A 27,584-nucleotide genomic window follows, 5' to 3' on the forward strand; every position below is an offset into this window, starting at 1 on the left:
TCTCAAATCATAACAGTGTTGACAATTATCATCTAGGTGACCACACAAAGGTAGGCTATTGTTTAACATTTATTACATTGATTGGAAAGACTTTGGGAGTTTCAGTAAACAACAATTTGATACATGCCTTCAACTTGATATCAGCAGTACGCCACCATGCATCCCATTGCTGGTTTACCTCTGAAGCTAAGCAGGGATGGTCCCTGGATGGGAGACCAGGTGCTGCTGTTCGTGGTATTGTAAAGCCAGTAGAGAGCACTCCCCTCTGGTCTAAGGAGATCCCCAGGACAGTAGAGGGGACATTGCCCTACGAAGGGTGCTGTCTTTTGGATGGGATGTTAAACGGGTGTTCTGACTCTCTGTGGTCATTAAAAATCCCATGGCACTAATCGTAAGAGTATGCGTGTTCACCCCGGTGTCCTGGCTAAATTCCTAATCTAGCCCTCATACCATCATGGCCACCTAATCCTCTCCCCAATTGGCATATATCACTCCTCACCTTTCTAGCTGCTGTTTGGTAAGCGTTCTGTCACAAAAATGGTTGCTATGCATCACCTTGGTGGAGCAGGTGAGTTTCTCCCTTACTATGTAAAGCACTTTGAGTACCTCAGTTGGTAGAAAAGCACTATATAAATCCAATCAATTATTATTATTCAATTACATTAGCTTACTTTATTGTATGAGGACAGACACAAAATATATATTAATTCCATCAGATCTCTATAATTTGCTTATAGCCTATCAGTCTTATAGTACATCAATATTATTGAGAGGCAAAAGGAAATTGGAATTCTTATGAGATCGATCTTTATTGTATTTTTTTCTTTGCTTGCTTATATTTCTGTGTGTTAACTATGGCTTTTTAACTAGGCCTATGTTTTGTAGTTTACCCCAGGACGTTGCTGTAAATCACAATGTATTCTCAGTCAACTCACCTGGTCAAATAAATAATAAATACAATTCAAATAAATTACTGTACTGCACCAATGATTTTTTAAATCTTCACCTGTCATAAGTCATAGATTATCAGTCCACTCTGGACAAAGCATCAAGCCAGTTTAACTGAAAACACAACCACTACACACAGAGGGTAGTGTTCAATGTGGAAACCATCCAAACTGTTAAAAACACATGGACCCAGTGTTCATATGAAAACTCCAGTAGTGTGGAGCCATTCCACTTACAACTAGAGAGGAGTTTTTTCCTGGTCTGATCACATGGTGAGGATAAACTCCTGGCTCTACTTATCATTATGCCAGGTGGAGTAGTGTGAAGTTACACCTAGAAAGCTGATCTTCGGTCAGTTTAGTATATTTTTTTCACTAATGGTTAAGGTTAGGATTGGGGAAGAGGAAGCTGATTCTAGATCTGTACGTAGGAGAAACTTCACCCTGGAACACTCAGGGCAGCACCATGTCCTGTGGCCTGCCACCAGTGTGGACGAGGAGATGCCTCTTCATGTGGCCAGACTGGGTGAAGGACTTCCCGCAGTAGATGCAATGAAACGGTTTCTCTCCGGTGTGCACCCTCTCATGCATCTTCAGCTGGTGGCTGTGGGAGAAGCGCTTGGTGCAGTGGCTGCAGCCGTACGGTTTCTCCCCCGTATGGACCCGCATGTGCCTCCTTAGGTATGCCGGCTGAGGGAAGGGCTTTCCGCAGAGGCTACACCGGAGCTGCCTCTTGGTGGAGCAAGACGTTAGCTGTTGCGGCTGCTTTTCTATGCCTTTTGATGAAGAAGTGGAGTCTCTGTTGAAATTCGGGAAAGGGGCTTGCTTCCCTCTTTGGGGAACCTGGTAGAGAGTGACCCTTGAGGATGAAAATCTGTTTCGGTTGGGCAGTCCACTGAAATCTGACATCTTGGACCTTGGTCCTACAGTTCTCCCTTGCTCTGCATGTTGAGTGTCAGAGGGACACTTTGTCTGTCCAGACTCCATTCCCCCTCTTCCTCTGTTGTCCACAAGCTGCCTGCTGTCTGAACAGACCTCTCCAGGTGTCACCTCTTGGCCAGTTATGCTCCATTCTGAACTCATATCTGCCTCCACTTTAATGGGAACTGAGTCCACCATCACCACATCAGACACCCAGTCCAGAGAGCCCAAAGCTGACATGTAGACCCCAGAGTTACCAGGAGCCCCTCTCCTCTCTGGATGTCCAGACAACCTCTTGGAGTCTGGCCCGGCATTGTGAGGAGCATTCACAGTTGGGTTGTCAGTCTCTTGGTTCTCTGTCCATTGAGACAGGCTGTATGCTATGGGTTGATGGTCAGTTTCCCAGGTCACACACTCAGCAACCTGATGGTCCTGTGTTGCTCTGTTGTATTGTGATGCTGGATGCTGGAACGTCTGGTTTTCAGGTTCTATATTGAGTGAAGTGTCTGGAACTCTGTGTCTGTTGCCCTGCTGTTCCAGAGGGTCTGTGGTTTCAGTAGATGATGAAGAACCTGGTTCTGGCACAACCGTCTCACTGCTCTCACTGACCAGTTGGACAATCTCTGAAATGGGTCAACATAAAGCACAGCATCAGCTTCCTGTAGTGGACACTGATTCTTCTTTGCCTTATTTATTAGTTATGGATAATGACTAAGACGTAAATCAAATACAGCAATAAACATTGAAGGTTTCACTCAACATAAAGTGTAAATTGCATAGACTTGATAAATTGCATAATACCTTCAGTTATGCTGGTGTCAATATTTTCCATTTTGATAATTGGTGCCTCTTGTATATCTGCCATCTGTGTTTTTGTATTCAGCAGAAAATGTTTTATTAGAAATATATCCCCACCAACATTTGAAATATGAGAACACAAATAATCAATTTGACCATGTCTATGACAATTGACCTGCATGGCCCCATCCTGGTCTGTCGCTGTGAGTCCTGCGTCTCTTCGGTTGGTGACATCCTGCATACATTTGCCCCCTTCACTGTAGGCAACACGATTTTCCACTGCACCAGAAAAGAGAACCCTTCATTAACGTTACATTACACATCATTTTTAATGTGTTGAAATAAGGTTAAAAAAAACCTACAATATCCAAGTCTGCTTTTTGACTTTTCTACGAAGCTCTCTCTCTCCCGGGCAACATGATCGGTGTCCACTCGCCTGTGAACTGTGCGTCGCAGGGCTCCAAATCTCTCTGCGCTCCGTCGAGAATTCTGGAATTTTGTTAAAAGCAGCTTCCTCCGCAGGTTATCAATTTCTTTCTGACTATGTGAAATTTCCAAACGTAAGGCAGCATGGCCATCATCTACAAGTTTGCAGATTTCGGCAACGGCTGCATTCGTCAAAACCTCAATGATGGAGGCTAACTGAGCATGAAATACGACGCTATTGGACATGCCCTTCCTTGGCTTGGTACTATTTATATGTTAAACACTTATGTTATAGTCCTACTAGCTCATTTGCAATGCAGTGTTCAGTTAATGCCGTGAGACGTCACACCATAGATAGGCGGTATGCTTCGAACATATCTCTATTTCGTTTGTTTTTGTTCCGGAAACAACATGTTATCGGCTACTTCCTCGATATTTTTCCAAAATAAAGGTTGCGACACCCAAGATTTATGTTAGTTCCAACATTGCCACCTACTGTATCGTAGCTGCTAATGAAAGGAATCAAATGTTTTACAAATCAGCCTTCTTTGACTTTTAATAGAGCAGTGAATTAAATCAAACACACACCTTTTCCTTCAACAATGATTATTTAGTATTTAGTTCAAGTACAAAAATACACAATCATCATACAACATGACGTTCAAAGGAATAAATAAATGCCTTCAATAAAAATTAAGTAAATCGAAGAGTAGACTCAGGGTTAATACTAGTCTCAAAACTAACCTAAGGACCGCACTGAGAATGTACTCTTAAGTAACCACTTGCTAACTCTGAACAATGTAACAGTATAAAGAGAAAAATATTTGAATATAGAAGGATAAATAGCTAATCGGACTGAGTGGATTGATAATGTATAAATTATGACAGCCGAAGATTTGAAACATCCTTATGAATTTGCTTCCATGTAAGCATTTCACGGTAAGATTGTATTGGGCGCATGTGACAAATAAAAATGTGATTTGATATGTATTGGTGCAGTTGCAAACCAAAGAACAGTATTTAATCATTAAAATGTAATTTTGCATCTCAACAATATAGATGTACTATTAGGCTGATCGGCTACAAGCAAATTATAGAGATGTGAAGGATGGAATTAATATCTATTTAATGTCAGTCATACTGTTGTTATTGCTGTTTTTTTGTCATGAAAAAATGGTTTACGCCAGAGAACCTGTTGTTTATTACATCGCTCCAACATTGTTGTTATTGTGCAGAACTCCTATACAGTAGGTGGCGGTGTCCAACTTTCAACTCTACCATCCAGCATATGGAAACATAATCTCACCAGCTAAAAACAAAGATAGCCAGCGATGTGTAGTTTCTGATATGATTCTCTTTATTTTAATAGCTAGCTAGATAACTGTAAATGATCATAACATAGAAAACATAAACACTGTTTCGTTGAAAAGGGGCCAAAAGCGTCGGGGGACAATGTCGAATTCCGTGGTCGAGTTCCAGGGCCAGATAGCCTCAATCATGGAGGTGCTAGCCAATGCAGCTGTAGCCGAAATCTGCAAAATTGTTGACGATGGCTATGCAGTTGTACATCTGAAGATGTCCCAAAGCCAAAAGGAGAACGATTTTCTCCTGAGGAAAATGAAACTGATGGAACTTCAGATCGCGAGGTTTCGAGCAGAGAGAACAAAGTTTTCAGAGGGGTCCGTCCACAACCGCTTCCATGGAATACGCCTGCTAAACAGGCACAACAATCGAGAGAAGGCAATGACAGGTTGGTGGTGATGATGAATTTGACAGTGTGCACATAGTCTAAATCGCTAACATTTACATTTTAGTCATTTAGCAGACGCTCTTATGCAGAGCGACTTACAGTAGTGAGTGCATACATTTCATACATTTTCATTTCATGCATTTTTTTTTGTACTGGACCCCCGTGGGAATCGAACCCACAACCCTGGCGATGCACACACCATGCTCTACCAACTGAGCCACATTGAAAGCAAGTCTTAGAAGCAGTAGATTTGTTCTATATGCACCATTTACATGCTTCCTGTTCTTACGTTTCATTTTGGTTTTGTACAACTGCTTCAAAACAGCTGAAAATACAATATTTTTGGTTATGGAAAATATATTTTAATGATTCTCTACACTACACCTTGTTTTGTCAAACTGAAAACCAGGAAATGGGGGGAGCGATTTCTGCATCTTTAAATCAAATTATCTATGTAACATTGCTACATACCCTGCAAGGATAGACCTTTAAATGCAAAATTTTAATAAAAACAGTTTCATAAACAGTTTTATGAGTATGTTGTAGACAAGGACAGGGAGCGCAGCAAAATAGCCTCAATTAGCTAGATGGCTGGCTAAGTAAGTTGGCTACTGTAGCTAGCTAGCTAGCTTCTTTACAACAATTTGAAGCAGCCAAGGCAGGCACGACCAGATGGTATGATAGACAAACTTGTTGCTGCCATAGCTTATCTAACTAGCGCGAGTCGGTTTGGCTAGTGTCCCTCTCTTCGTGCCACACAGACTGTTGCTTGGTACTTTGTAAAACAACATTGATGGATGGGGTCAAATTACCCCCCCCCTTTATTTCCAGGACCTACTTGGCAAAGCAGAAACAGACTTTCCAACAGGAGTTTTGGGAACAGCAGCATACCAAGAGACAGACAGCCCATAGACGTGGACCAAGAGGATGTCTCTCCATCAAAGCATATGGATGCTACAAGTGATGAGGTAAGTTCACATTTTAACAGCCGATTTTAGACTGTCACAGACGTATATCTGTTTGTCTCACGCACCACACACTTCCTTCCGCCTGGTGATGAGGTTATGTCTGTATACACGTGTATGTCAGCACATTATAACTAGTGATCTAGTGGTAAAAAAATAGGCAGGTAAAAAGTGATCGCCGTTTGTGGTGAGTAAAGTAACAGTCCCTATACTTTCAATAATTTTTTGCGCCAAAGGTTTGTAAAGGCATGTGTAAAATACAGAAAGTGGAGTTTACCCTCCACTATACCACTGATTATAACACAATAACAACAAGGCAACTACTATGAATTTCACTAAATCCCATGTCATGTCCATATCTCCATTCAGTAGATAGTGTATGATCTGTCTCACTCACTCATCTCTCCCACTTAACCCCATCAGCAGTCAGCAGAGACAGAGGAAGGGGAACCAGACCTGCTCATCATCAAGGATGAGGGGGAAGCAGATGACCAGGACTCTAGGATCAGCCACCCAGTTAGAACAGTGGAGGGCAGCAGAGAGCTAACCACCCAACTGGCTGCAGCCACCACCGATGACTGCGCCTTCCAGCCCAGAGGCAACAACTACAACAACAACTACATCAACACCGCTATGGAGGTCAGTGGATCTGACGCCGTCCTCCTCCAATCAGAAACAGGGAATGTGAACCAGGGACCACAGCAGTACACAGGATTTGAACCCAGAGCAGAGAGGCAGAGTCTGGACACAAAGTGTGACATGAACGGGGGCCTCAATCTCCTAAGAGATTCTTTAAACCAGGTGTGGAGAGAGGTAGTAGCAACTGATGATGGTGCCTCTGCTGCTCACACTAAAGTAATGGACCTAGGGAGTGGCCCAGTGGGCCCAGAAACACAGACTAGCTCAGACATAGAAATGAGAAGTGTAGGGTTAGAAAACCACAGGTTTTCCCCCAAGTCATTCCATTCCTCATCAGAACATGTGATAGTGATTGACTCTGTATCCAGTGGGCAGCAGGTAGATAGAGATTTAGAGTGGGGTCAGGTGGGTACAGCTACTACACCACAGGACAATGGGACTGGAAATAAGCAGGGAGTGGGAGTGTTTAACAGAAATGCACCAATGATTCGCTCCGTTCTCCCCGAATTGATGAGAGACAACACAACGCTATTGGTTTCACCCAGCTTCCGGCCCTCAGAGATAAATACAGGCATGCATCTTGGCACAGGAAAGGCAGGGGAGGCCAACAAAGATAGTTGGTGTTCGTTGGCAAGCCTCCATAGACACTCTGAAATACCAGGAAGAGGAGCTCAACAACCAGCTCATGCCTCACTTCCTGTCTGCCATTTTAGACCAAGTGCCACAACTTCCTCTCACTCAAATAATCTCGCCACAGATATTAGACCTGGTACCGTAGAACGACCTTACGGTTGCCCAACATGCCATAAGAAGTTTGTCCACGAGAGTGACTTGCGGCGGCATGCAGTCATCCACACCAGAAAGCGATCATTCTCCTGCACCTTGTGTGAGAAGAGCTTTGTGTGCGCCAGCCATCTCCAAATGCACCTGAACGTCCACACTGGCGACAAGCCCTTCAGTTGTGCACAGTGCGGACGCAGGTTCTCCCACTCCAGCAATCTGAAAAGACATCAGAAGCTTCATCATTGAGAAGTGACAAAGGCTGTGACCGTCATGGAGTTTTGGATGATGGTAAATTGATCAGCCTAATAACCTCGGTCACCATTATAACCGTTTGAATTGCAAAAGACAAACAATTTCTTCTTTCCTCCGCTCCTGACTTGTTTCAGCAAGGAGCAACCAAGTTTCATCACGTTGGAGAGTCCATGTTTCAGCAGAAACCATAGAGATCCTATTAAATTACTAGAGGGGCTATGTCAGAAACACTCAGTTCAAGAATGGAGTGAGAATGGCAGCCATTTTAGTCAGGGAGAAATCCAAACCAGTCTAATTGGAATGAATGGCAGTAGAGGCAGAGGTGATTCATAGATGAGGTAAAGAGGTCAATGGAATGCAGACCGCGGGGAATAGAAGAAGGACGCCAGAGTGGCGCACGTTCAACAAATCTTAACTAACAACGTGGATATTCACAAATCCCTCATGGTTGTGCCTCTGGAGTGGAGCAGCGGTCTAAGGCACTGCATCACAGTGCTAGCTGAGTCACTTCAGATTCTGGTTCAATCCCAGACCCATGAGGCAGCGCACAATTGGCCCAGCGTCGTACGGGTTAGGGGACAGCCGGGTTGTCCTTTTCCCATCGCACTCTAGCGATTCCTGTGGCGGGCCATGCGCAATGCACCTCCACATTAGTGCGTCTGGCTTCCGGGTTAAGCGAGCAGTGTGTCAAGAAGCAGTGTGGCTTGGCAGGGTCGTGTTTTAGAGGATGCACGGCTCTCGACCTTCGCCTCTCCCGAGTCCGTACAGGAGTTGCAGCGATGGGACAAGACTGTAACTACCAACTGGGGAGAAAAAGGGGTAAAAAAAATTCAATACAAATCCATCATGATTGATGTATTGTAACAGGCCCACAATGTGATTACTAAAGTCCCATTTGGATATATTTGGCTGTTTTCGCTGCATAACATTTAGAAGTAGTCCCTTTTCAGGTTTTGAAGAAGTGACTGCTAAATGCTAACTCCCGTTCGAATAAACTGTTAGCATCGCTAGCATAGAGCAATCGTTGGTGGTAATTTTTAACTGTAATGGGTTGACATCCATACAACCATTATACTCCGATTTTTACCTCAACATAGTGTGAAATACACACATAAACAATAGCCTAAATGTAGGTTAATTTAGCTGGGCGGCAACGAGGAGATTCAGGATCTTTCCTCTACGGCATCTTTCACCCACGCGTTTCAATGGCATTCCCATTGTTTTGGTCGAGTTCCATTGACCTCTACTGCATGTACTGTATTTCTCTGTTTTACTTATGCAGAACAATTCCAGTAAGGCATGTGATATTAGACATTGTGTAATAGAATGATTGTTAACCTAAAATATTGTCATAAAATTATAAATACAGTTTATACAGGTTTTATACACATTTTCTGTATAAATAGTCTCTAAAATATATCTAAACAGACCATAAATGTCTCACTGTCTGTTTTCTTTGAAAGCTGTGAATGTTCTAATATGATACAATATCAGTACTTATTGCATTTACAACTGATTTCAGCCAATGTATGGCTGTGGATTGACTGCACTGTTTGTATGGAATGTTGGCATATTGGCAGTTAATTTGAACAATTATTGGAAATCATTCAACTTAAACTGGCTGGCTAGCTAATAAACATACTGTGCAGATAATCTTCAAATGCCTTGTTTTACACAACATCTTATCGCAGCGCACTGGCTGAGCATGGTTGACCAACTCCCTGAACAAAATGGCTGACCTTTTATACTGTGATAAGACCTTTCATGTCCATTCTTGTATTCTAATTCCTAATTCTATGGCAGAAACGGACTCAGCCACACTAATGCCTAACCGTCCTATTTTCTGTCAGCTGTTCGATCCACAAAAAAAACATTAATTTACATTTTTTAGCGGTTATGACAGTTAATTTAATTTTCATGACAGTCTTCATCCATAACCATCGGTTACAGGGTTATACGGTAATTGTGCCAGACTAAGACACAGTAGCAAGAGATTCCTATGGAAAACAATCTATGGATAACCTTTATGTCAGTTAGGTTATAGCAATACATTATTTTTATTGTTATTTATTTGTATGATTTTTTTGTATTTATGTAAATTTGTATTTTTTAAATATATATTTTTACTCTGCATCGTTGGGAAGGGCTCGTAAGCAAACATTTCATAGTAAAGGCCTGGATTCAATCAGATCAAGCGTTAACCTGGCTGGTTAACCTGGCTGTGTTCAAGGTGGAACTATGTTGGAGTTGTAGCCGTCAAATCGGTGAGCAGCTGGTCTTGCTATCATTGTCACAAAGCCACACCCGCCCCACTTGCGTTAGAAGTTCGGAACGTGAAAGTGTAGGCTATTAAACAAAATAATGAGGATTTCAATCAGCCTAATCAAGGTGTAGATTACATCTCACATTCCAGTGTTCGAACTTGTAAACAAGGCTGCATGGGATTTCTCTTAATCTAACTCTGAGCATCCAATGGTGATGTCCACTTAAGGTATAATGGCAGGAGCCGCTTGTGGATTTGACAGCTCTAACGCAGTTCTACCTCCGACACGCCAAAATAACCGCTATGTGGATGTCAGCTAAAGTGGATCTGATTTAATAGATCCCAAAACCTACACCCATTGTATTTGGCACATGTGACTTGAAAGTCCTGCCTACTTCCTGGATCATGTCCCTTGCTGTTTTTGAATGGGATTCAAGAATATGTAATCAAATTCATGAAAACGCTGTCTTTTAATATACACTCATTACCAAAAGTATGTGGACACCTGCTTGTCGAGCATCTCATTCCAAAATCATGGGCATTAATATGGAGTTGGTCCCCCTTTTGCAGCTATAATAGCCTCCACTCTTCTGGGAAGGCTTTCCACAAGATGTGGGAACATTGTTGCGGGGACTTGCTTCCATTTAGCCACAAGAGCATTAGTGATGTCGGGCACTAATGTTGGGTGATTTGCCTGGCTCGAAGTCAGCGTTCCAATTCATCCCAAAGGTGGGGTTGAGGTCAGGGCTCTGTGCAGGCCAGTCAAGTTCTTCCAAGCCAATCTCGACAAACTATTTCTGTATGGACTTCGCTTTGTGCACAGGGGCATTGTCATGCTGAAACAGGAAACGGCCTTCCCCAAACTGTTGCCACAAATTTGGAAGCACAGAATCGTCTAGAATGTCATTGTATGCTATAGCGTTAAGATTTCCCTTCACTGGAACTAAGGGGCATAGCCCGAACCATGAAAAACAGCCCAAAACCATTATTCCTCCTCCACCAAACTTTACAGTTGGCACTATGCATTGGGGCAGGTAGCGTTCTTCTGGTATCTGCCAAACCCAGATTAGTCCGTCGGACTACCAGATGGTGAAGCACTCCAGAGAACACGTTTCCACTGTTCCAGAGTTCAATGGCGGCGAGCTTTACAACACTCCAGTCGGCACTTGGTGATCTTAGGCTTGTGTGCGGCTGCTCGGCCATGGAAACCCATTTCATGAAGCTCCCGACCAACAGTTATTGTGCTGACGTTGCTTCCAGAAGCAGTTTGGAACTCGGTAGTGAGTGTTGCAACCGAGGACAGACGATTATTACACGCTTCAGCACTCGGCTGTCCCGTTCTGTGAGCTTGTGTGGCCTCCCACTTCACGGCCTACCACTTCCACTTCATAATAACAGCATTTGCAGTTGACCGGGGCAGCTCTAGCAGGGCATACATTTTAACAAACTGATTTAAAATCATCCCTGGGTCAATTGTGCACCTCCCTATGGGTCTCCTGGCCGTGGCCGTCTGTGACAGAGCCTGGATTCGAACGCAGAATCTCTAGATGGCACCGCTATCACTGCGATGCAGTGCCTTAGACCACTGCGCCACTCAGCAGGCCACTGATGAACTGATTTGTTGGAAAGGTGGCATCCTATGACGGTGCCACATTGAAAGTCACTGAGCTCTTCAGTAAAGCCCTTCTACTGCCAGTGTTTGTCTCTGGAGATTGCATGGCGGTGTCCTTGATTTTTTTTATATACCTATCAGCAACGGGAGTGGCAGAAATAGCCAAATCCACTAATTTGAAGGGGTGTCCACATACTTTTGTATGTATAGTGTATATGTACAATTATATTTGTATCAGTGGATACATTTACTTTTACCCAATGTCTTGTAAAGGTTTTTGCGCAAAATACAAGTATACCCTCCAGTTCTCCACTGATAAGAACACAATAACAAGGAAACTGCAATGAATTTCACAAAATCGATTGTCATGTCCATTTCTCCATTCAGTAGATAGTGTATGATCTGTCTCACTCACTCATCTCTCCCACTTAACCCCATCAGCAGTCAGCAGAGACAGAGGAAGGGGAACCAGACCTGCTCATCATCAAGGTGGAGGGAGAAGCAGATGACCAGGACTCTAGGTCCAGCCACCCAGCCAGAACAGTGGAGGGCAGCAGAGAGCTAACCACCCAACCAGCTGCAGCCACCACAGAGGACCCTGCCATTCAGTCCAGTGCCCACAGAGGCAACAACAACTACATCAACACCGCTATGGAGGTCAGTGGATCTGACGTCGTCTTCCAATCAGAAACAGGGAATGTTAACCAGGGATCACAACAGTACACAGGATTTGAACCCAGAGCAGAGAGACAGAGTCTGGACACAAAGTGTGATATGAACGGGGACCTCAATCTCCTAAGAGATTCTTTAAACCAGGTGTGGAGAGAGGCAGTAGCGACTAACGATGGCACTTCTGCTGCTCACACTAAATTACTGGACCTAGGGAGTGGCCCAGAAACACAGACTAGCTCAGACATAGAAATGAGAAGTGTAGGGTTAGAAAACCACAGGTTTTCCCCCAAGTCGTTCCATTCCTCATCAGAACATGTGATAGTGATTGACTCTGTATCCAGTGGGCAGCAGGTAGGTAGAGATTTAGAGTGGGGTCAGGTGGGTACAGCTACTACACCACAGATCAATGGGACTGGAAATTGGCAGGGAGTGGGAGTGTTTGAGGGGAATGCACCAACGATTCGCCCCGTACACCCCGAATTGATGAGAGACAACACAACGCAATTGGTTTCACCCAGCTTCCGGCACACAGAGATAAATACAGGCACGCATTTTGGCACAGGAAATGCCGGTGAGGCCAACAAATTTAGTTGGCACTCGTTGGCAAGCCTCCATAGACACTCTGAAATACCAGGAAGAGGAACTCAAGAACCAGCTCATTCCTCACTTCCCGTCGGCCATTTTAGACCAAGTGCAACAACTTCCTCTCACTTGAGTATTCTCGCCACAGATGTTACACCTGGCACCGTAGAACAACCGTACGGTTGCCCAAGCTGCCATAAGACGTTTCTCCACGAGAGTGACTTGCAGCAGCACGTCGTCGTCCACACCAGAAAGCGGGGATACGCCTGCACCTTGTGTGAGAAGAGCTTTGTGTCCCCCAGCAAGCTCCAAGTGCACCAGAACGTCCACACTGGGGAGAAGCCCTTCACTTGTGCACAGTGCGGGCGCAGGTTCTCCCACTCTGGCAATCTGAAAAGACATCAGAAGCTTCATCATTGTTAACTGACACAGAAGCAAGAGATTCCTATTGAAAAAAGCTGTTATAGCAATATCATGAATTCAAACGTCATTGGTTCTAACGTAGTCGTATGTCTGCAGGATGTTTACCCTGGTCTCATACGTCTACAATACAACGTGGTTCATATTTACATTATCTACAAAGACTGTTACGTTTTCTTGGCTTCTTTAAGGCCAACAGCATCACTCACATTGACTGTTAAGGTTGATCATGGTTGTGTTCTACTAATAATACTGCGTGCCTCACACTAAAGTTATAGCAGATGCTGAAATTGTACTGTGAGACTGAAAAACTGTCTGTTCTTTTGTACCAATTTGACCAATGGCTATTGCTGTTTATTTATTCATTCCTATAATTCCATCAATAAATAATATTTTTCAAATAATTCCATGGTGCTTCTTTACCCTATAGAGATTGACCTTAAATATACAGGTAACTGCCAAAAAACACTTGAGTAAATGAGGGATACACAGCATATGGAAAGCAGGTGCTACCAAATGGGATTGCTTATCGCTGCAGAATGCTGTGATAGCCATGCCGGTTAAGTGTGCCTTGAATTATAAATAAATCACAGACAGTGTCACCAGCAAAGCACCCCCACACCATAACACATCCTCTTCCATGCTTTAAGGTGGGAAATACACATGCGGAGATCATCCGTTCACCCACACCACATCTCAAAGACACTGCGGATGGAACCAAAAATCTCACATTTGGACTACAGACAAAAGGACACATTTCCACTGGTCTAATGTCCATTGCTCGTGTTTCTTGGCCCAAGCAAGTCTCTTCTTCTTATTGGTGTCCTTCAGTAGTGGTTTCTTTGCAGTAATTCAACCATGAAGGCCTGATTCATGCAGTCTCCTCTGAACTGTTGATGTTGAGATGTGTCTGTTACTTGAACTCTGTGAAGCATTTATTTGGGCTGCAATTTCTGAGGCTGGTAACTCTAATGAACTTATCCTCTGCAGCAGAGGTAACTCTGGGTCTTCCATTCCTGTGGCGGTCCTCATGAGAGTCAGTTTCATCATAGCCCTTGAGGGTTTTTGCGACTGCACTTGAAGAAACTTTCAAAGTTCTTGAAATGTTTCATCTTGCCTGACCTTAATGTCTTAAAGTAATGATGGACTGTCATTTCTCTTTGTTTATTTGAGCTGTTCTTGCCATAATATGGACTTGTTATTTTACACCTGTTGGTCTTTTGGTCTTTTAATTGGTCTTTTACACCTGTCTTTTCACACCTGTTAATTGAAATGCATTCCAGGTGACTATCTCATGAAGCTGGTTGAGAGAATGCCAAGAGAGTGCAACGCTGTCAAGGCAAAGGGTGACTATTTGAAGAATCTCAAATATAAAATATATTTTGATTTCTTTAACACTTTTTTGGTTAGTACATGAATCCATATGTGTTATTTCATAGTTTTGATGTCTTCACTATTATTCTACAATGTAGAAAATAGTAAAAATAAAGAAAAACCCTTGAATGAGTAGGTGTTCTAAAACGTTTGACCGGTTGTGTATATTGACCCTATATACTGTAGATTAACCCTAAATATATATTGACCCTATCTATATATATTCTCACATTACTTCCAAATGAAATCAGGCAGATCGAAGGAAAGAACATTTTCCTTTCAAAAGTACAGGGAATTATTGCAGTCCAATATTAGTTTTAATGTTTTGAGAACAGATAAGCTTCATATGTTCTGTGTCAATGAGTTAAATCAGTAAATTAACAACTTAATTCAATCCATTGGATCAATAATATAGCCTCATAATAACTGAGTTATAATAGACATGTATTTGTTTGAGAGCTTTGTAGAGATCATGCCTGTCTACTTAATTCCTCCCTCCGCTTTTCAGGCCACAGGGGGGGAATAGAATCTGGACAGACAGAGAAGTGTCCCCCTGACACTCACAACGCAGCGCTATGGGGAACTGTAGGGTTGAGGTTCAAGCAGTCACTGCCCCACCTGCTTTGAGACCCACATTTTTTAAATAAACTAAAAATACAAATTGGGGGGGGGGGTACCTGTTGTGCATGTTATTTTGGCATTAATACGTGTCGTATATCAGTTTGCAAACAATGTAAAAAATAACATTTGGCTCAGTGTTCTGTCACTGACAAATCTAAGGGTAGAGCTCGAAAATTCAAGCCCCTTGTGTGCTGCAATAGAGTTACATTAGAAGTGCCCATCCAAGAAGGCTCAAGGTCATTGGCCACAGATAATATGACATCAAATCACATTATATGTACAGTAGCTTTGATTGGACTGATCATGTCAACATCTTACTTTCACAATCTTAGCTGGCAGTCATCATCATGAATCAAGTCAACAATCTACTGGCAAATCCTTTTTAATCCTTGTCAAATGAAGAGCAATAATGAAGACAAATTAGAGATAGAATGTATCGGCCATTGGACACAAACATTACACAACAAGTTGGAAATCGCAAATTCAACAATTAGTGGTTTGGAAGGGATCAGTGGCTAACTGCAAGGATTACAAAGCAATCACTAGCCTGCTATTCAGTGGAGTGGGTGTGTGGTCCCAATTTTCGGTTTAAGGTTGTCTTTTCCAAATTTAAAATGATAAACATTCCGTATTGGCCATGCTGTCAATCCAGCATCATTTATGCTGCGCTCAAAACAACTTAACTCAGAACTGGAAAATCTGACTTCAGTGAGTTCAAGACAACTGAGAACTCAAGCTCCGACTGGGAAATACGTTTTGAAAGGTCATCTAAATCGGAATTGTAAATCAGGAACTCAGGTCTCTTTCTAGAGCTACGACCTGAAGATCACTGACGTCATCATGATTCAACCTTGTTTTTTTTCTTCGAGTTCCCAGTTGTCTTGAAGCACCATCAATCCAGAGAATGCCCGACTTTGATGACAAAATTTGCCCACGAAGGACCGCCACACCACCTTCCTGTTCAAGTGAGCACAGCACAACAAGGTTAGTCCAAAAATAACTTGCATTTTACATTTTAGTCATTTAGCAGACGCTCTTATCCAGCGCGACTTACAGTATTGAATGCATACATTTCATTTCATGCATTTTTTTTGTGTATGCTACTACATAAAATATATAATATGACAGAGAGATATGTATACTGTAGCTAAGAAAGTAATTCTAAGTGTATGTTGTGTAGGAAGCCGTTAGTAGCCCATGTGCTTCACCCTAATAATGTGGTCTATTTTCCCCTCTTAATTTCACCTACTGTTCTGACTTGGTGGTGCACATGTAGCCTATAACCTGTTTTAGAGAAATGTAATCATCGGATATTGTAAGAGCTTTCATTATCTACTTATATGCCCCCTTTATTTATCCTACGGTTCTGACTTGGTGCACAGGGAGAACACTGTAACAACGGCCCATGTTCTGAATTCTGTCGCTATACATTTCAAATGTGCTGAACAAATAGTTGACCACGTCCGTCCCAGCTCGCTTATTATTGTCTTAATCGAAATTACGGATTTCCTCTTTAAAAAACAAGCTGAAATGGCTGACTTGCTTAAACAAATGTGGTTTCTACTGACAATTGAGATGTACAAACTAGGGCATTAGGGGACGACAAGCAGATAAAAGGCAGTAAATGAGGCTAGATTAACTGTTTCGCTGCCAGACAAGGCTCTGCTGATAGCCAAGTGTAGCAGTGGTAAGGTGTTGGGACTTGTTGGGACTCTGCTGTTGGGACAGCTTTATGTAGGCCCTAACAATTTGTGGGCCCCGTTTGTCATCGTTATAGTGCAATTAATGTATTGTTTAGTGTTGTGTTGAGTAGTGGCTTTGCTGGCATGCACCCCCAATTTTTGGGGGGTTTGCCCAACCAAGATTTACATGCTAAAATCGCCATTGGGTTCAAGTTGCCAGATTTCAATGGACTGTCCACCCGAAACAACTTTTCATCCCCAACTGTTACTCTCTGCCAGGTTCCCTGAAGAAGGAAGCAAGCCACCTTCGCGAATTTCAACAGAGACCCGAAAGGCATTAAAAATCAGCCGCAACAGCTAAGGTCTCGCTCGCCCAAGAGGCAGCTCCGGTGCAGCCACTGCTCCAAGCACTTCTCCCACAGCCAACAACTGAAGATGCATGAGAGGGTGCACACTGGAGGGAAACCGTTTCAATGTGTCTACTGCGGGAAGTGCTACAAACAGTCAACACTCTCCTAGGTACAGATCTAGGATCAGATTCCTCTCCCCAATCCTAACCTTAACTATTAGTGAAAGAAAAATCAAAAACGGACCCAAGTTCAGCTTCTATGGGCAACTTCACACTACTCCACCTGGTGCAATGATTGACAAGGCCAGGAGTTTTTTCTGTGATCAGACCAGTGAAAAACTCCTGGCCATAGTTTAAGAGGAATGACTCCACACTTCTGGGGTTTTCATATGAAAACTGGGTCCATGTGTTTTTGACAGTTTGATTGGTTTCCACATTTAACGCTACCCTCTGTGTGTAGTGGTTGTGTATTTAGATCAACTAGCTGGATGCTTGGTCCAGAGTGGATTGATAATGTCTGAGTTATTACAGGTGAAAATTCTAAACATCCTTATGAATTTATATTGTTGCAGTGGTGAACCAAAGTACAGTAATTAAGAATTAAAATGTCCCTTTGCCTCTCAACAAGATATATTTACTGTTTACTATTTATAATAGAAATACCACAAATAGTGTAATGCTTTATTTATTTTTTAAATCATGGAATATTGTTTACACCAAACATCATGTTTATAATAGCTACAACATTGTTGTGGTGGAGCACTCCTGTACAGTAGGTGGCGCATATGTTTACATGAAAGTGATGATGAGGAATAGGAAAAATAACCTCAACAGTAAGCTAACGTTACAAACAAAGCTAGCTAGCTATCGATGTTAAGTTTCTGATATTATTGTATTTGTTTGAATAGCTTGCTAGATAACTGTATGTCGTCATAATATATAAAACATAAAGACTGTTTTCATATTGAAAAAGGGGACAAAAGCGTCGGGGGACAATGTCGGGTTCCGTGGTCGAGTTCCAGGCGCAGATAGCCTCAATCATGGAGGTGCTAGCCAACGCTGCTGTAACCGAAATCTGCAAAGTTGTTGACGATGGCTATGCGATTGTACACCTGAAGATGACCCAAAGCCACAAGGAGAACGAATTTCTCCGGAGGAAAATGAAACTGATGGAACTTCAGATCTCGAGGTTTCGATCTGAGAGAACAAAGTTTTCAGATGGGTCCGTCCACAATCGCTTCCATGGAATACGCCTGCTAAACAGACACAACAATCGAGAGACGGCAACGACAGGTTGGTGATGATGATGAATTTGACAGTGCACATAGACTAAATTACATGAATCTTCAATTGATCCAATCCATCAATTGTGTTTTACAAAGTTCAAAGCAAGTATAATACATCCATGATTTATGTAATGTCAGAACAGTTAGGGCCCAGCAGTATTGTTGACATTCCATATATGACGTATCATGCTGACTTTGTAGTGTCAACACAGCTAGGATCCTTCTAGCTCTATTGACACATAACATACGTCAATAAAGGTATTTTGTTTGCTTTGTTCTTTGTAAAACACCATTGATTGATGGGGTCAAACGAACTTCCCCTTTATTTCCAGGACCTACTTGGCAAAGCAGAAACAGACTTTCCAACAGGAGTTTTGGGAACAGCAGCATACCAAGAGACAGACAGCCCATAGACGTGGACCAAGAGGATGTCTCTCCATCAAAGCATATGGATGCTACAAGTGATGAGGTACAGTTGAAGTCGGAAGTTTACATACACTTATGTTGGAGTCATTAAAACTCGTTTTTCAACCACTCCACAAGTTTCTTGTTAACAAATTATAGTTTGGCAAGTCGGTTAGGACGTCTATTTTGTGCATGACAAGTAATTTTTCCAACAATTGTTTACAGACAGATTATTTCACTTATAATTCACTGTATCACAATTCCAGTGGGCCAGAAGTTTACATACAATAAGTTGACTGTGCCTTTAAACAGCATGGAAAATTCCAGAAAATGATGTCATGGCTTTAGAAGCTTCTGATAGGCTATTTGACATCATTTGAGTCAATTGGAGGTGTACCTGTTGATGTATTTCAAGGGCTACCTTCAAACTCAGTGCCTCTTTGCTTGACATCAATGGAAAATCAAAAGAAATCAGCCAAGACCTCAGAAAACAAATTGTAGACCTCCACAAGTCTGGTTCATCCTTGGGAGCAATTTCCAAATGCCTGAAGGTTCCACGTTCATCTGTACAAACAATAGTATGCAAGTATGAACACCATGGGACCATGCAGCCGTCATACCACTCAGGAAGGAGACACGTTCTGTCTCCTAGAATGAACATACTTTGGTGCGAAAAGTGCAAATCAATCACAGAACAGCAAAGGACCTTGTGAAGATGCTGGAGGAAACAGGCACAAAAGTATCTATATCCATAGTAAAATGAGTCCTATATCGACATAACCTGAAAGGCCGCTCAGGAAGAAAGAAGCCACTGCTCCAAAACCGCCATAAAAAGCCAGACTACGGTTTGCAACTGCACATGGGGACAAAGATCGTACTTTTTGGAGAAATGTCCTCGGGTCTGATGTAACAAAAATAGAACTGTTTGGCCATAATGACCATTGTTATGTTTGGAGGAAAAATGGGGATGCTTGCAAGCCAAAGAACACCATCCCAACTGTGAAGCAAGGGGGTGGCAACATCATGTTGTGGGTGTGCTTTGCTGCAGGAGGGACTGGTGCTCTTCACAAAATAGATGGCTTCAAGAGGAAAGAAAATTATGTGGATATATTGAAGCAACATCTCAAGACATCAGTCAGGAAGTTAAAGCTTGGTTGCAAATAGGTCTTCCAAATGGACAATGACCCCAAGCATACTTCCAAAGTTGTGGCAAAATGGCCTAAGGAAATCAAAGTCAAGGTATTGAAGTGGCCATCACAAAGCCCTGACCTCTATCTTATTGAAAATGTGTGGGCAGAACTGAAAAAGCGTGTGCGAGCAAGGAGGCCTACAAACCTGACTGTTACACCAGCTCTGTCAGGAGGAATGGGCCAATATTCACCCAACTTATTGTGGGAAGCTTGTGGAAGGCTACCCGAAATGTTTGACCCAAGTTCAATTATTTTAAAGGCAATGCTACCAAATAGTAATTGAGTGTATGTAAACTTCTGACCCACTGGGAATGTTATGAAAGAAATAAAAGCTGAAATAAATAATTCTCTCTACTATTATTCTGACATTTCACATTCTTAAAATTAAGTGGTGATCCTAAGTGACCTAAAACAGGGATTTTTTACTAGGATTAAATGTCAGGATTTGTGAAATTGAGTTTAAATGTATTTGTCTAAGGTGTATGTAAACTTCCGAACTTAACTGTAAGTCCCAATTTTTACAGACGATTTCAAACTGTCTGTTTTAGTCTCGCACACCAGACACTTCCACCTGGGGATGAGGTTATGTCTGTATAGACGAGTTTGTCAGCACATTATAACCAGTGGTGTAGTGGTAAAAAAATAGGTGGGTAAACTCTTATCGCCTATACTTTCCCTATACTTTCAATGCATTTTTGCGCCAAAGGTTTGTAAAGGCATGTGTAAAATACAGAAGGTGGCGTTTACCCTCTACTACACCACTGATTATAACACAATAACAAAAAGGCAACTACTATGAATTTCACTAAATCCCATGTCATGCCCATATCTCCATTCAGTAGATAGTGTATTCTCTGTCTCACTCACTCATCTCTCCCACTTAACCCCATCAGCAGTCAGCAGAGACAGAGGAAGGGGAACCACACCTGCTCATCATCAAGGTGGAGGGAGAAGCAGATGACCAGGACTCTAGGATCAGCCACCCAGTTAGAACAGTGGAGGGCAGCAGAGAGCTAACCACCCAACCGGCTGCAGCCACCACAGAGGACCCCGCCTTCCAGCCCAGTGGCCCCAGAGGCAACAACAACTACTACAACAACACTGTTATGGAGGTCAGTGGATTTGACACCGTCCTCCTCCAGTCAGGAACAGGGACTGTGAACCAGGGACCCCAGCAACACACAGGATTTGAACCTAGAGCAGAGAGACAGAGTCTGGACACAAAGTGTGACATGAATAGGGACCTCAATCTCCTTAAAGCATCAGCATGCTTCAGTTCAGCTGGTGCCTAGCCGAACCGAACGAGTGTTCTTGCATACTCCCTTAAAAGACCTTCTCTTAAAAAACAAGAAAAAGGCGGCAATTGTACTGTTTGTCCATTTTGAAACACTGTAGCCACTTCCTCAAAATGGTTCGAATTAATCTAAGATAACTCAAGAAATCTGTCATACATTTTTATGTTTTTGCGGAAGAGATCTTAGTCACGCAATTTGACATCTAACTAAGATGTTTGGGGCATTGGTTTTCAATGAAAAATTTGCATGAAAACAAGTCGTCTCTCTTGAATGACAACAATTACTTTATTCTAAGAATCCGTACTGTTGACCAATCGCCAACGAAGGGGCGTAGTCTTCTGCTCTGAACTTCAGCATGCCTCCAGAAAAAAATATTCTGTGCCCGAACAGCTGAAAAAAACCTCACGGAAGTCCAAAATGATCAAAATTGTCACATAATGTCGTCATAATATATGCACGAACTCTACCGAACTGTTTTCGACTGGGAAGCATGCAGACGCCTTAAGAGATTCTTTAAATACAGCCACCCATCTTGACACAGGAAATGTAGGTGAGGCCAACAAAACTAGTTTTTAAGCCTCCATAGACACTCTGAAATACCAGGAAGAGGAGCTCAACAACCAGCTCATACCTCACTTCCTGTCAGCCATTTTAGACCAAGCTCCACAACTTCCTCTCACTCAAGAAATCTTGCCACAGATATTAGACCTGGCAATGTAGAACGACCGTATGGTTGCCCGAGCTGCCATAAGAAGTTTGTCCACGAGAGTAACTTGCGGCGGCACGCGGTCGGTCATCCACACCAGAAAGCGATCATTCTCCTGCACCTTGTGTGAGAAGAGCTTTGTGTGCGCCAGCCATCTACAAATGCACCAGAACGTCCACACTGGGGAGAAGCCCTTCAGTTGTGCACAGTGCGGGCGCAGGTTCTCCCACTCCAGCAATCTGAATAGACATCAGAAGCTTCATCATTGAGAACTGACACAGATAGGGCCGTGACTGTCTAGGAATTTTGGATGACGGTAATTGGTTATAACTGTTTGAATTGCAGAAGACGCACATTTTCTGCTCAGCTCCTGACTTGTTTCAGCAAGGAGCAACAAAGTTTCATCACGTTGGAGAGTCCATGTTTCAGCAGAAACCATAGAGATCCTATTAAATTACTATGTCGTAAACACTCAGTTCTAGAATGGAGTGAGAATGGCAGCCATTGTGGTCAGGGAGAAATCCAATCCGGTCTAATTGGAACTAGTGGCAGTAGAGGCAGAGGTGATGCATTTCCTGCTTTTACTTATGAATTATAAAAGTACGGCATGTGATATCAGAAATATGATTGTTATCCTTAAATATTGTCATGTAATTATAAATACAGTTTATACAGGTTTTATACACTTTGTTTAAATATCCTCTAAAATATATATAAACAGACCATACATGTCTCACTGTTTGTTTTCTTGGAAAGCTGTGAATGTTGTAATATGATACGATATCAGTACTTATTGCATTTACAACTTATATAAGACCTATCATCAACTGATTTCAGCCAATGTATGGCTGTGGATTGACTGCACTGTTTGTATGGAATGTTGGCATATTGGCAGTTAATTTGAACAATTATTGGATATCATTATACTTAATCTGTCTGGCTAGCTAATGAATTTGCTGTGCAGTTAATCTTCAAAATCATTGTTTTACACAACATCTTATCGCAGCACACTGGCTGCCCATGGTTGACCAACTCCCTGACCGAAATGGCTGACCTTTTATACTGTTATAAGACCTTTCATGTCCATTTGTGTATTCTAATTCCATGGCAGAAACGCACTCAACCACACAAATACCCGGCCTTCCCGTTTTCAGTCAGCTGTTTGTTCCCCCCAAAAATACCATAATTGTATACAGTACCTGTCAAAAGTTTGGACAGTCCTACTCATTCAAGGGTTTTTCTTTGTTTTTACTATTTTCTACATTGTAGAATAATAATGTAGACATCAAAACTATGAAATAACACACATGGAATCATGTAGTAATCAAAGTGTTAAACAAATCAAAATCTATTTTATATTTGAGATTTTTCAAAGTAGCCACCTTTTGCCTTGATGACAGCTGTGCAGACTTGGAATTCTCTCAAACTGCTTCACCTGGAAGCTTTTCCAACAGTCTTGAAGGAGTTCCCACATATGCTGAGCACTTGTTGGCTGATTTCCATTCACTCTGCAGTCCAACTCATCCCAAACCATCTTAATTGGGTTGAGGTCGGGTGATTGTGGGGGCCAGGTCATCTGATACAGCACCCCATCACTCTCCTTCTTGGTCAAATGGCCCTTACACAGCCTGGAGGAGTGTTGGGTCATTGTTCTGTTGAAAAACCAATGATAGTCCCACTAAGCGCAAGCCAGATGGGATGGCGTATACCTGCAGAATGCTATGGTAGCCATGCTGGTTAAGTGTGCCTTGAATTCGAAATAAATCACAGACTGTCACCAGCAAAGCACCATCACACCTCCTCCATGCTTCACGGTGGGAACCACACATGCAGAGATTTGGACTCATCAGACCAAAGGACAGATTTCCACCGGTCTAATGTCCATTGCTCATGTTTCTTGGTCCAAACAAGTCTCTTCTTATTATTGATGTCCTTTAGTAGTGGTTTCTTTGCAGCAATTTGACCATGAAGGCCTGATTCACGCAGTCTCCTCTGAACAGTTGATGTTGAGATGTGTCTGTTACTTGAATTCTGTGAAGTATTTATTTGGGCTGCAATTTCTGAGGCTGGTAACTCTAATGAACTTATCCTCTGCAGAAGAGGTAACTCTGGGTCTTCCTTTCCTGTGGCGGTCCTCTTGAGAGACAGTTTCATCATAGCGCTTGATGGTTTTTCCACTGCACTTGAAGAAACTTTCAAAGTTGTTAATATTTTCCTGATTGACTGACCTCCATGTCTTAAAGTAATGATGGACTTTTCATTTCTCTTTGCTTATTTGAGCTGTTCTTGCCATAATGTGGACTTGGCCTTTTACCAAATCGGGCTATCTTCTATATACCACTGAAACGCATTATGGAAAGAAATTCCACAAATGTACTTTTAACAAGGCCCACCTGTCAATTGAAATGCATTCCAGGTGACTACCTCATGAAGCTGGTTGAGAGAATGCCAAGAGTGTGCAAAGCTGGCTACTTTTGATAAATATCAATTCTCAAATATGTTTTGATTTGTAAAAAAAAAAAAGAAAGTTACACATGATTCCATAGGTGTTATTTCATAGTTTTGATGTCTTCACTATTATTCTACAATGTAGAAAATAGTAAAAAATAAAGAAAAACCCGTGAATGAGTATGTGTGTCAACTTTTGACTGGTACTGTATAAAAACGGTTATGACCGTCTTCATCCATAACCATCGGTTACAGGGTTATACGGTAATTGTGCCAGCCCTAGACACAGAAGCAAGAGATTCCTATGGGGGAAAAACAATGGATTAGCTTTATGTCAGTTAGGTTATAGCAATACGCTATTTTTATTATTTGTTTTGTATTTACTTTATTTATTTTTTTAACAGTTCATCATTGGGAAGGGCTCGTAGTAAGCATTTCAAGGTAAAGTCTTCACCCGTTGTATTCGACGCATGTGACAAATAAGAATGCTTTGACAGTCCTGCCTACTTCCTGGATCATGTCCCTCGCTGTTTTTGAATGGGGATTCAAGAGTATATAATCAAATTCATGAAAACGCGTTCATTTAAGATATATCTCAAGTTGTAAACTGTGTGGTTTGAGTTCTGAATGCTGATTGGCTGACAGCCTTGGTATATCAGACCGTATACCACGGGTATGACAAAACATATTTATTTTTACTGCTCTAATTATGTTGGTAACTTATAATAGCAATAAGGCACCTCAGGGGTTTGTGATATATGGCCAATATACCATGGCTAAGGGCTGTGTCCAGGCACTCTGCGTTGCGTCGTGGTAAGAGCAGCCATTAGCTGTGGTATATTGGCCACATACCACACCCCCTTAGGGCTTATTGCTTAATTATATTTGTATTAGTGGATTAATTTACTTCTAGCCAATGTATTTTATGAAGGTTTAAGCAAAATACAAAAGGTGGAGTTTACCCTCCAGTACTCCACAGATTATAACACAATAACAAGTCAACTACTATGAGTTTCACAAAATCCCATGTCATGTCCATATCTCCATTCAGTAGATAGTGTATGCTCTGTCTCACTCATCTCTCCCACTTAACCCCATCAGCAGTCAGCAGAGACAGAGGAAGGGGAACCAGACCTGCTCATCATCAAGGATGAGGGGGAAGCTGATGACCAGGACTCTAGGATCAGCCACCCAGCCAGAACAGTGGAGGGCAGCAGAGAGCTAACCACCCAACTGGCTGCAGCCACCACAGAGGACCCTGCCATTCAGTCCAGTGTCCCCAGAGGCTACAACAACACCGCTATGGAGGTCAGTGGATCTGACGCCATCCTCCTCCAGTCAGAAACAGGGACTGTGAACCAGGGATCCCAGCAGCACACAGGATTTGAACCCAAAGCAGAGAGACCGAGTCTGGACACAAAGTGTGACATGAACAGGGGCCTCAATCTCCTAAGAGATTCTTTAAACCAGGTGTGGAGAGAGGTAGTAGCGACTGATGATGGCGCCTCTGCTGCTCACACTAAAGTAATGGACCTAGGGAGTGGCCCAGAAACACAGACTAGCTCAGACATAGAAATGAGAAGTGTAGGGTTAGAAAACCACAGGTTTTCCCCCAAGTCGTTCCATTCCTCATCAGAACATGTGATAGTGATTGACTCTGTATCCAGTGGGCAACAGGTAGATAGAGATTTCGAGTGGGGTCAGGTGGGTACAGCTATTACACAGATCAATGGGACTGGAAATAAGCAGGGAGTGGGAGGGTTTAACAGAAATGCACCAATGATTCGCCCCGTTCACCCCGATTCAATGAGAGACAACACAACGCTATTGGTTTCACCCAGCTTCCGGCCCTCAGAGATAAATACAGGCATGCATCTTGGCACAGGAAATGCAGGTGAGGCCAACAAAGCTAGTTGGTGTTCGTTGGCAAGCCTCCATAGACACTCTGAAATACCAGGAATAAGAGTTCAACAACCAGCTCATGCCTCACTTCCTGACGGCTATTTTAGACCAAGCGCCACAACTTTCTCTCACTCCAGTAATTTCGCCACACACTTTAGACCTGGCACTGTAGAACGACCGTATGGTTGCCCGAGTTGCCATAAAAAGTTTCTCCACGAGAGCGAGTTATGCCATCACATGATCATCCACACCAGAAAGCGAGCGTTCGCCTGCACATTGTGTGAGAAGAGCTTTGTGTCCCCCAGCAAGCTCCAAGTGCACCAGAACGTCCACACTGGGGAGAAGCCCTTCAGTTGTGCACAGTGCTGCCGCAGGTTCTCCCACTCCAGCAATCTGAATAGACATCAGAAGCTTCATCATTGATAGCTGATACAGAAGCAAGAGATTCCTATGGAAAAAAAGCAATGGATTAGCATTTTGTCAGTTAGGTTATAGCAACACGCTATGAAAGGCCTGCCTACTTCCTGGATCATGTACCTTGCCTTTTTTTTAATGGGATTCAAGAGTAAATAATCAAATTCATGAAAACGCTGTCATTTGATATACAGTTGGGTCCAAAAGTATTTGGACAGTGACACATTTTGTTGTTGTTTTGGCTCTGTACTCCAGCACTTTGGTCATATTTAGGATTTTTATGCTGAAAACTCTCACTCATCATTATTCACGATTCATTCATGATTATCTGTAATCATGGTAGCATCCATATTAATGTGGAAGTGTTTAGAAACACATTCTATTCTTATTTACAATAAAAGTGACTCCAAAATGACAATACATTATTTACCATTCACAGCTTCTACCCTCAAGCCATTAGGCTGCTAAACAGTTAATCAAACGGCTACCCAGACGATTTGCATTGACACCCTTTTTTACACTGCTGCTACTCACTGTTTATCTATGCATAGTCACTTTACCCCTAACTACATGTACATACTACCTAGACTAACCTGTACCCCCGCACATTACTCTGTGCCTGTACCCCCCCTGTATATAGCATCATTATTGTTATTTTATTGTTACTTTTTTTCTTACTTTTATTTATTTATTTTGTGCAAATATTTTCTTATTTTAAAATAAATTCTGCATTGTTGGTTAAGGGCTTGTCAGTAAGCATTTCACTGTAATGTCTACTACACCTGTTGTATTCGGCGCATGTGACAAATAACATTTTATTTGATTTCTATTGGGTACAAAATAATCTGAAACACAACCAAAACAAACTGCAAATGCATCCAA

At 42.4% G+C, this 27,584-nt stretch overlaps 3 protein-coding genes across 8 annotated transcripts; 2 read left to right on the forward strand and 1 right to left on the reverse strand.

The window, feature by feature from the left end:
- Positions 1 to 790: 790 nt before the first annotated feature.
- On the reverse strand, positions 791 to 3,551 carry LOC106602261 (zinc finger protein GLI4-like). 2 transcript variants are annotated; one of them, XM_014194783.2, is made up of 4 exons: positions 3,029 to 3,551; positions 2,842 to 2,945; positions 2,670 to 2,733; positions 791 to 2,491 (listed from the first exon to the last, which is right to left on the reverse strand). In XM_014194783.2, exons 1-4 carry the CDS (start codon positions 3,336 to 3,338, stop codon positions 1,401 to 1,403), a joined length of 1,569 nt encoding a protein of 522 aa, XP_014050258.1. In that variant the 5' UTR covers positions 3,339 to 3,551; the 3' UTR covers positions 791 to 1,400. The 2 variants fall into 2 exon arrangements, with proteins under 2 accessions (XP_014050258.1, XP_014050259.1); XM_014194784.2 differs by having other exon boundaries at positions 3,103 to 3,549.
- A 574-nt stretch (positions 3,552 to 4,125) lies between these two features.
- Positions 4,126 to 13,434, forward strand: LOC106602260 (zinc finger protein 202). Of its 2 annotated transcripts, XM_014194782.2 has the most exons (4): positions 4,253 to 4,842; positions 5,674 to 5,810; positions 6,231 to 6,446; positions 11,798 to 13,434. In XM_014194782.2, exons 1-4 carry the CDS (start codon positions 4,545 to 4,547, stop codon positions 13,031 to 13,033), a joined length of 1,887 nt encoding a protein of 628 aa, XP_014050257.2. In that variant the 5' UTR covers positions 4,253 to 4,544; the 3' UTR covers positions 13,034 to 13,434. The 2 variants fall into 2 exon arrangements, with proteins under 2 accessions (XP_045572374.1, XP_014050257.2); XM_045716418.1 differs by lacking the exon at positions 6,231 to 6,446 and having other exon boundaries at positions 4,126 to 4,842.
- Positions 13,435 to 16,999: 3,565 nt separating this feature from the next.
- Positions 17,000 to 27,195, forward strand: LOC106602173 (zinc finger protein 37). 4 transcript variants are annotated; one of them, XM_014194649.2, is made up of 5 exons: positions 17,000 to 17,226; positions 18,030 to 18,349; positions 18,675 to 18,811; positions 20,834 to 21,049; positions 25,488 to 27,195. In XM_014194649.2, exons 1-5 carry the CDS (start codon positions 17,147 to 17,149, stop codon positions 26,709 to 26,711), a joined length of 1,977 nt encoding a protein of 658 aa, XP_014050124.1. In that variant the 5' UTR covers positions 17,000 to 17,146; the 3' UTR covers positions 26,712 to 27,195. The 4 variants fall into 4 exon arrangements, with proteins under 4 accessions (XP_014050124.1, XP_045572376.1, XP_045572375.1 ...); XM_045716419.1 differs by having other exon boundaries at positions 17,003 to 17,226; positions 20,831 to 21,049; positions 25,488 to 27,185; XM_045716420.1 differs by lacking the exon at positions 20,834 to 21,049 and having other exon boundaries at positions 17,002 to 17,226; positions 25,488 to 27,191.
- Positions 27,196 to 27,584: the final 389 nt, after the last annotated feature.

Source organism: Salmo salar, chromosome ssa04, assembly GCF_905237065.1.
Source record: "Salmo salar chromosome ssa04, Ssal_v3.1, whole genome shotgun sequence".
Lineage (NCBI taxonomy): Eukaryota > Metazoa > Chordata > Actinopteri > Salmoniformes > Salmonidae > Salmo > Salmo salar.

What these genes read in the sequence shown, in the direction of transcription:
- LOC106602261 (XM_014194783.2), bottom strand. Translation starts at nt 3,338, where the DNA reads ATGTCCAATAGCGTCGTATTTCATGCTCAGTTAGCCTCCATCATTGAG. An exon ending in ACCAGGATGGGGCCATGCAG is followed by an intron (nt 2,734 to 2,841) that starts GTCAATTGTCAT and finishes ACAAAAACACAG; the next exon opens with ATGGCAGATATACAAGAGGC. An exon ending in TGACACCAGCATAACTGAAG is followed by an intron (nt 2,492 to 2,669) that starts GTATTATGCAAT and finishes GACCCATTTCAG; the next exon opens with AGATTGTCCAACTGGTCAGT.
- LOC106602260 (XM_014194782.2), top strand. Translation starts at nt 4,545, where the DNA reads ATGTCGAATTCCGTGGTCGAGTTCCAGGGCCAGATAGCCTCAATCATG. An exon ending in TCGAGAGAAGGCAATGACAG is followed by an intron (nt 4,843 to 5,673) that starts GTTGGTGGTGAT and finishes CTTTATTTCCAG; the next exon opens with GACCTACTTGGCAAAGCAGA. An exon ending in ACATCAACACCGCTATGGAG is followed by an intron (nt 6,447 to 11,797) that starts GTCAGTGGATCT and finishes TAACCCCATCAG; the next exon opens with CAGTCAGCAGAGACAGAGGA.
- LOC106602173 (XM_045716419.1), top strand. Translation starts at nt 17,147, where the DNA reads ATGAGAGGGTGCACACTGGAGGGAAACCGTTTCAATGTGTCTACTGCG. An exon ending in TGGATGCTACAAGTGATGAG is followed by an intron (nt 18,812 to 20,830) that starts GTACAGTTGAAG and finishes TAACCCCATCAG; the next exon opens with CAGTCAGCAGAGACAGAGGA. An exon ending in ACAACAACACTGTTATGGAG is followed by an intron (nt 21,050 to 25,487) that starts GTCAGTGGATTT and finishes TAACCCCATCAG; the next exon opens with CAGTCAGCAGAGACAGAGGA.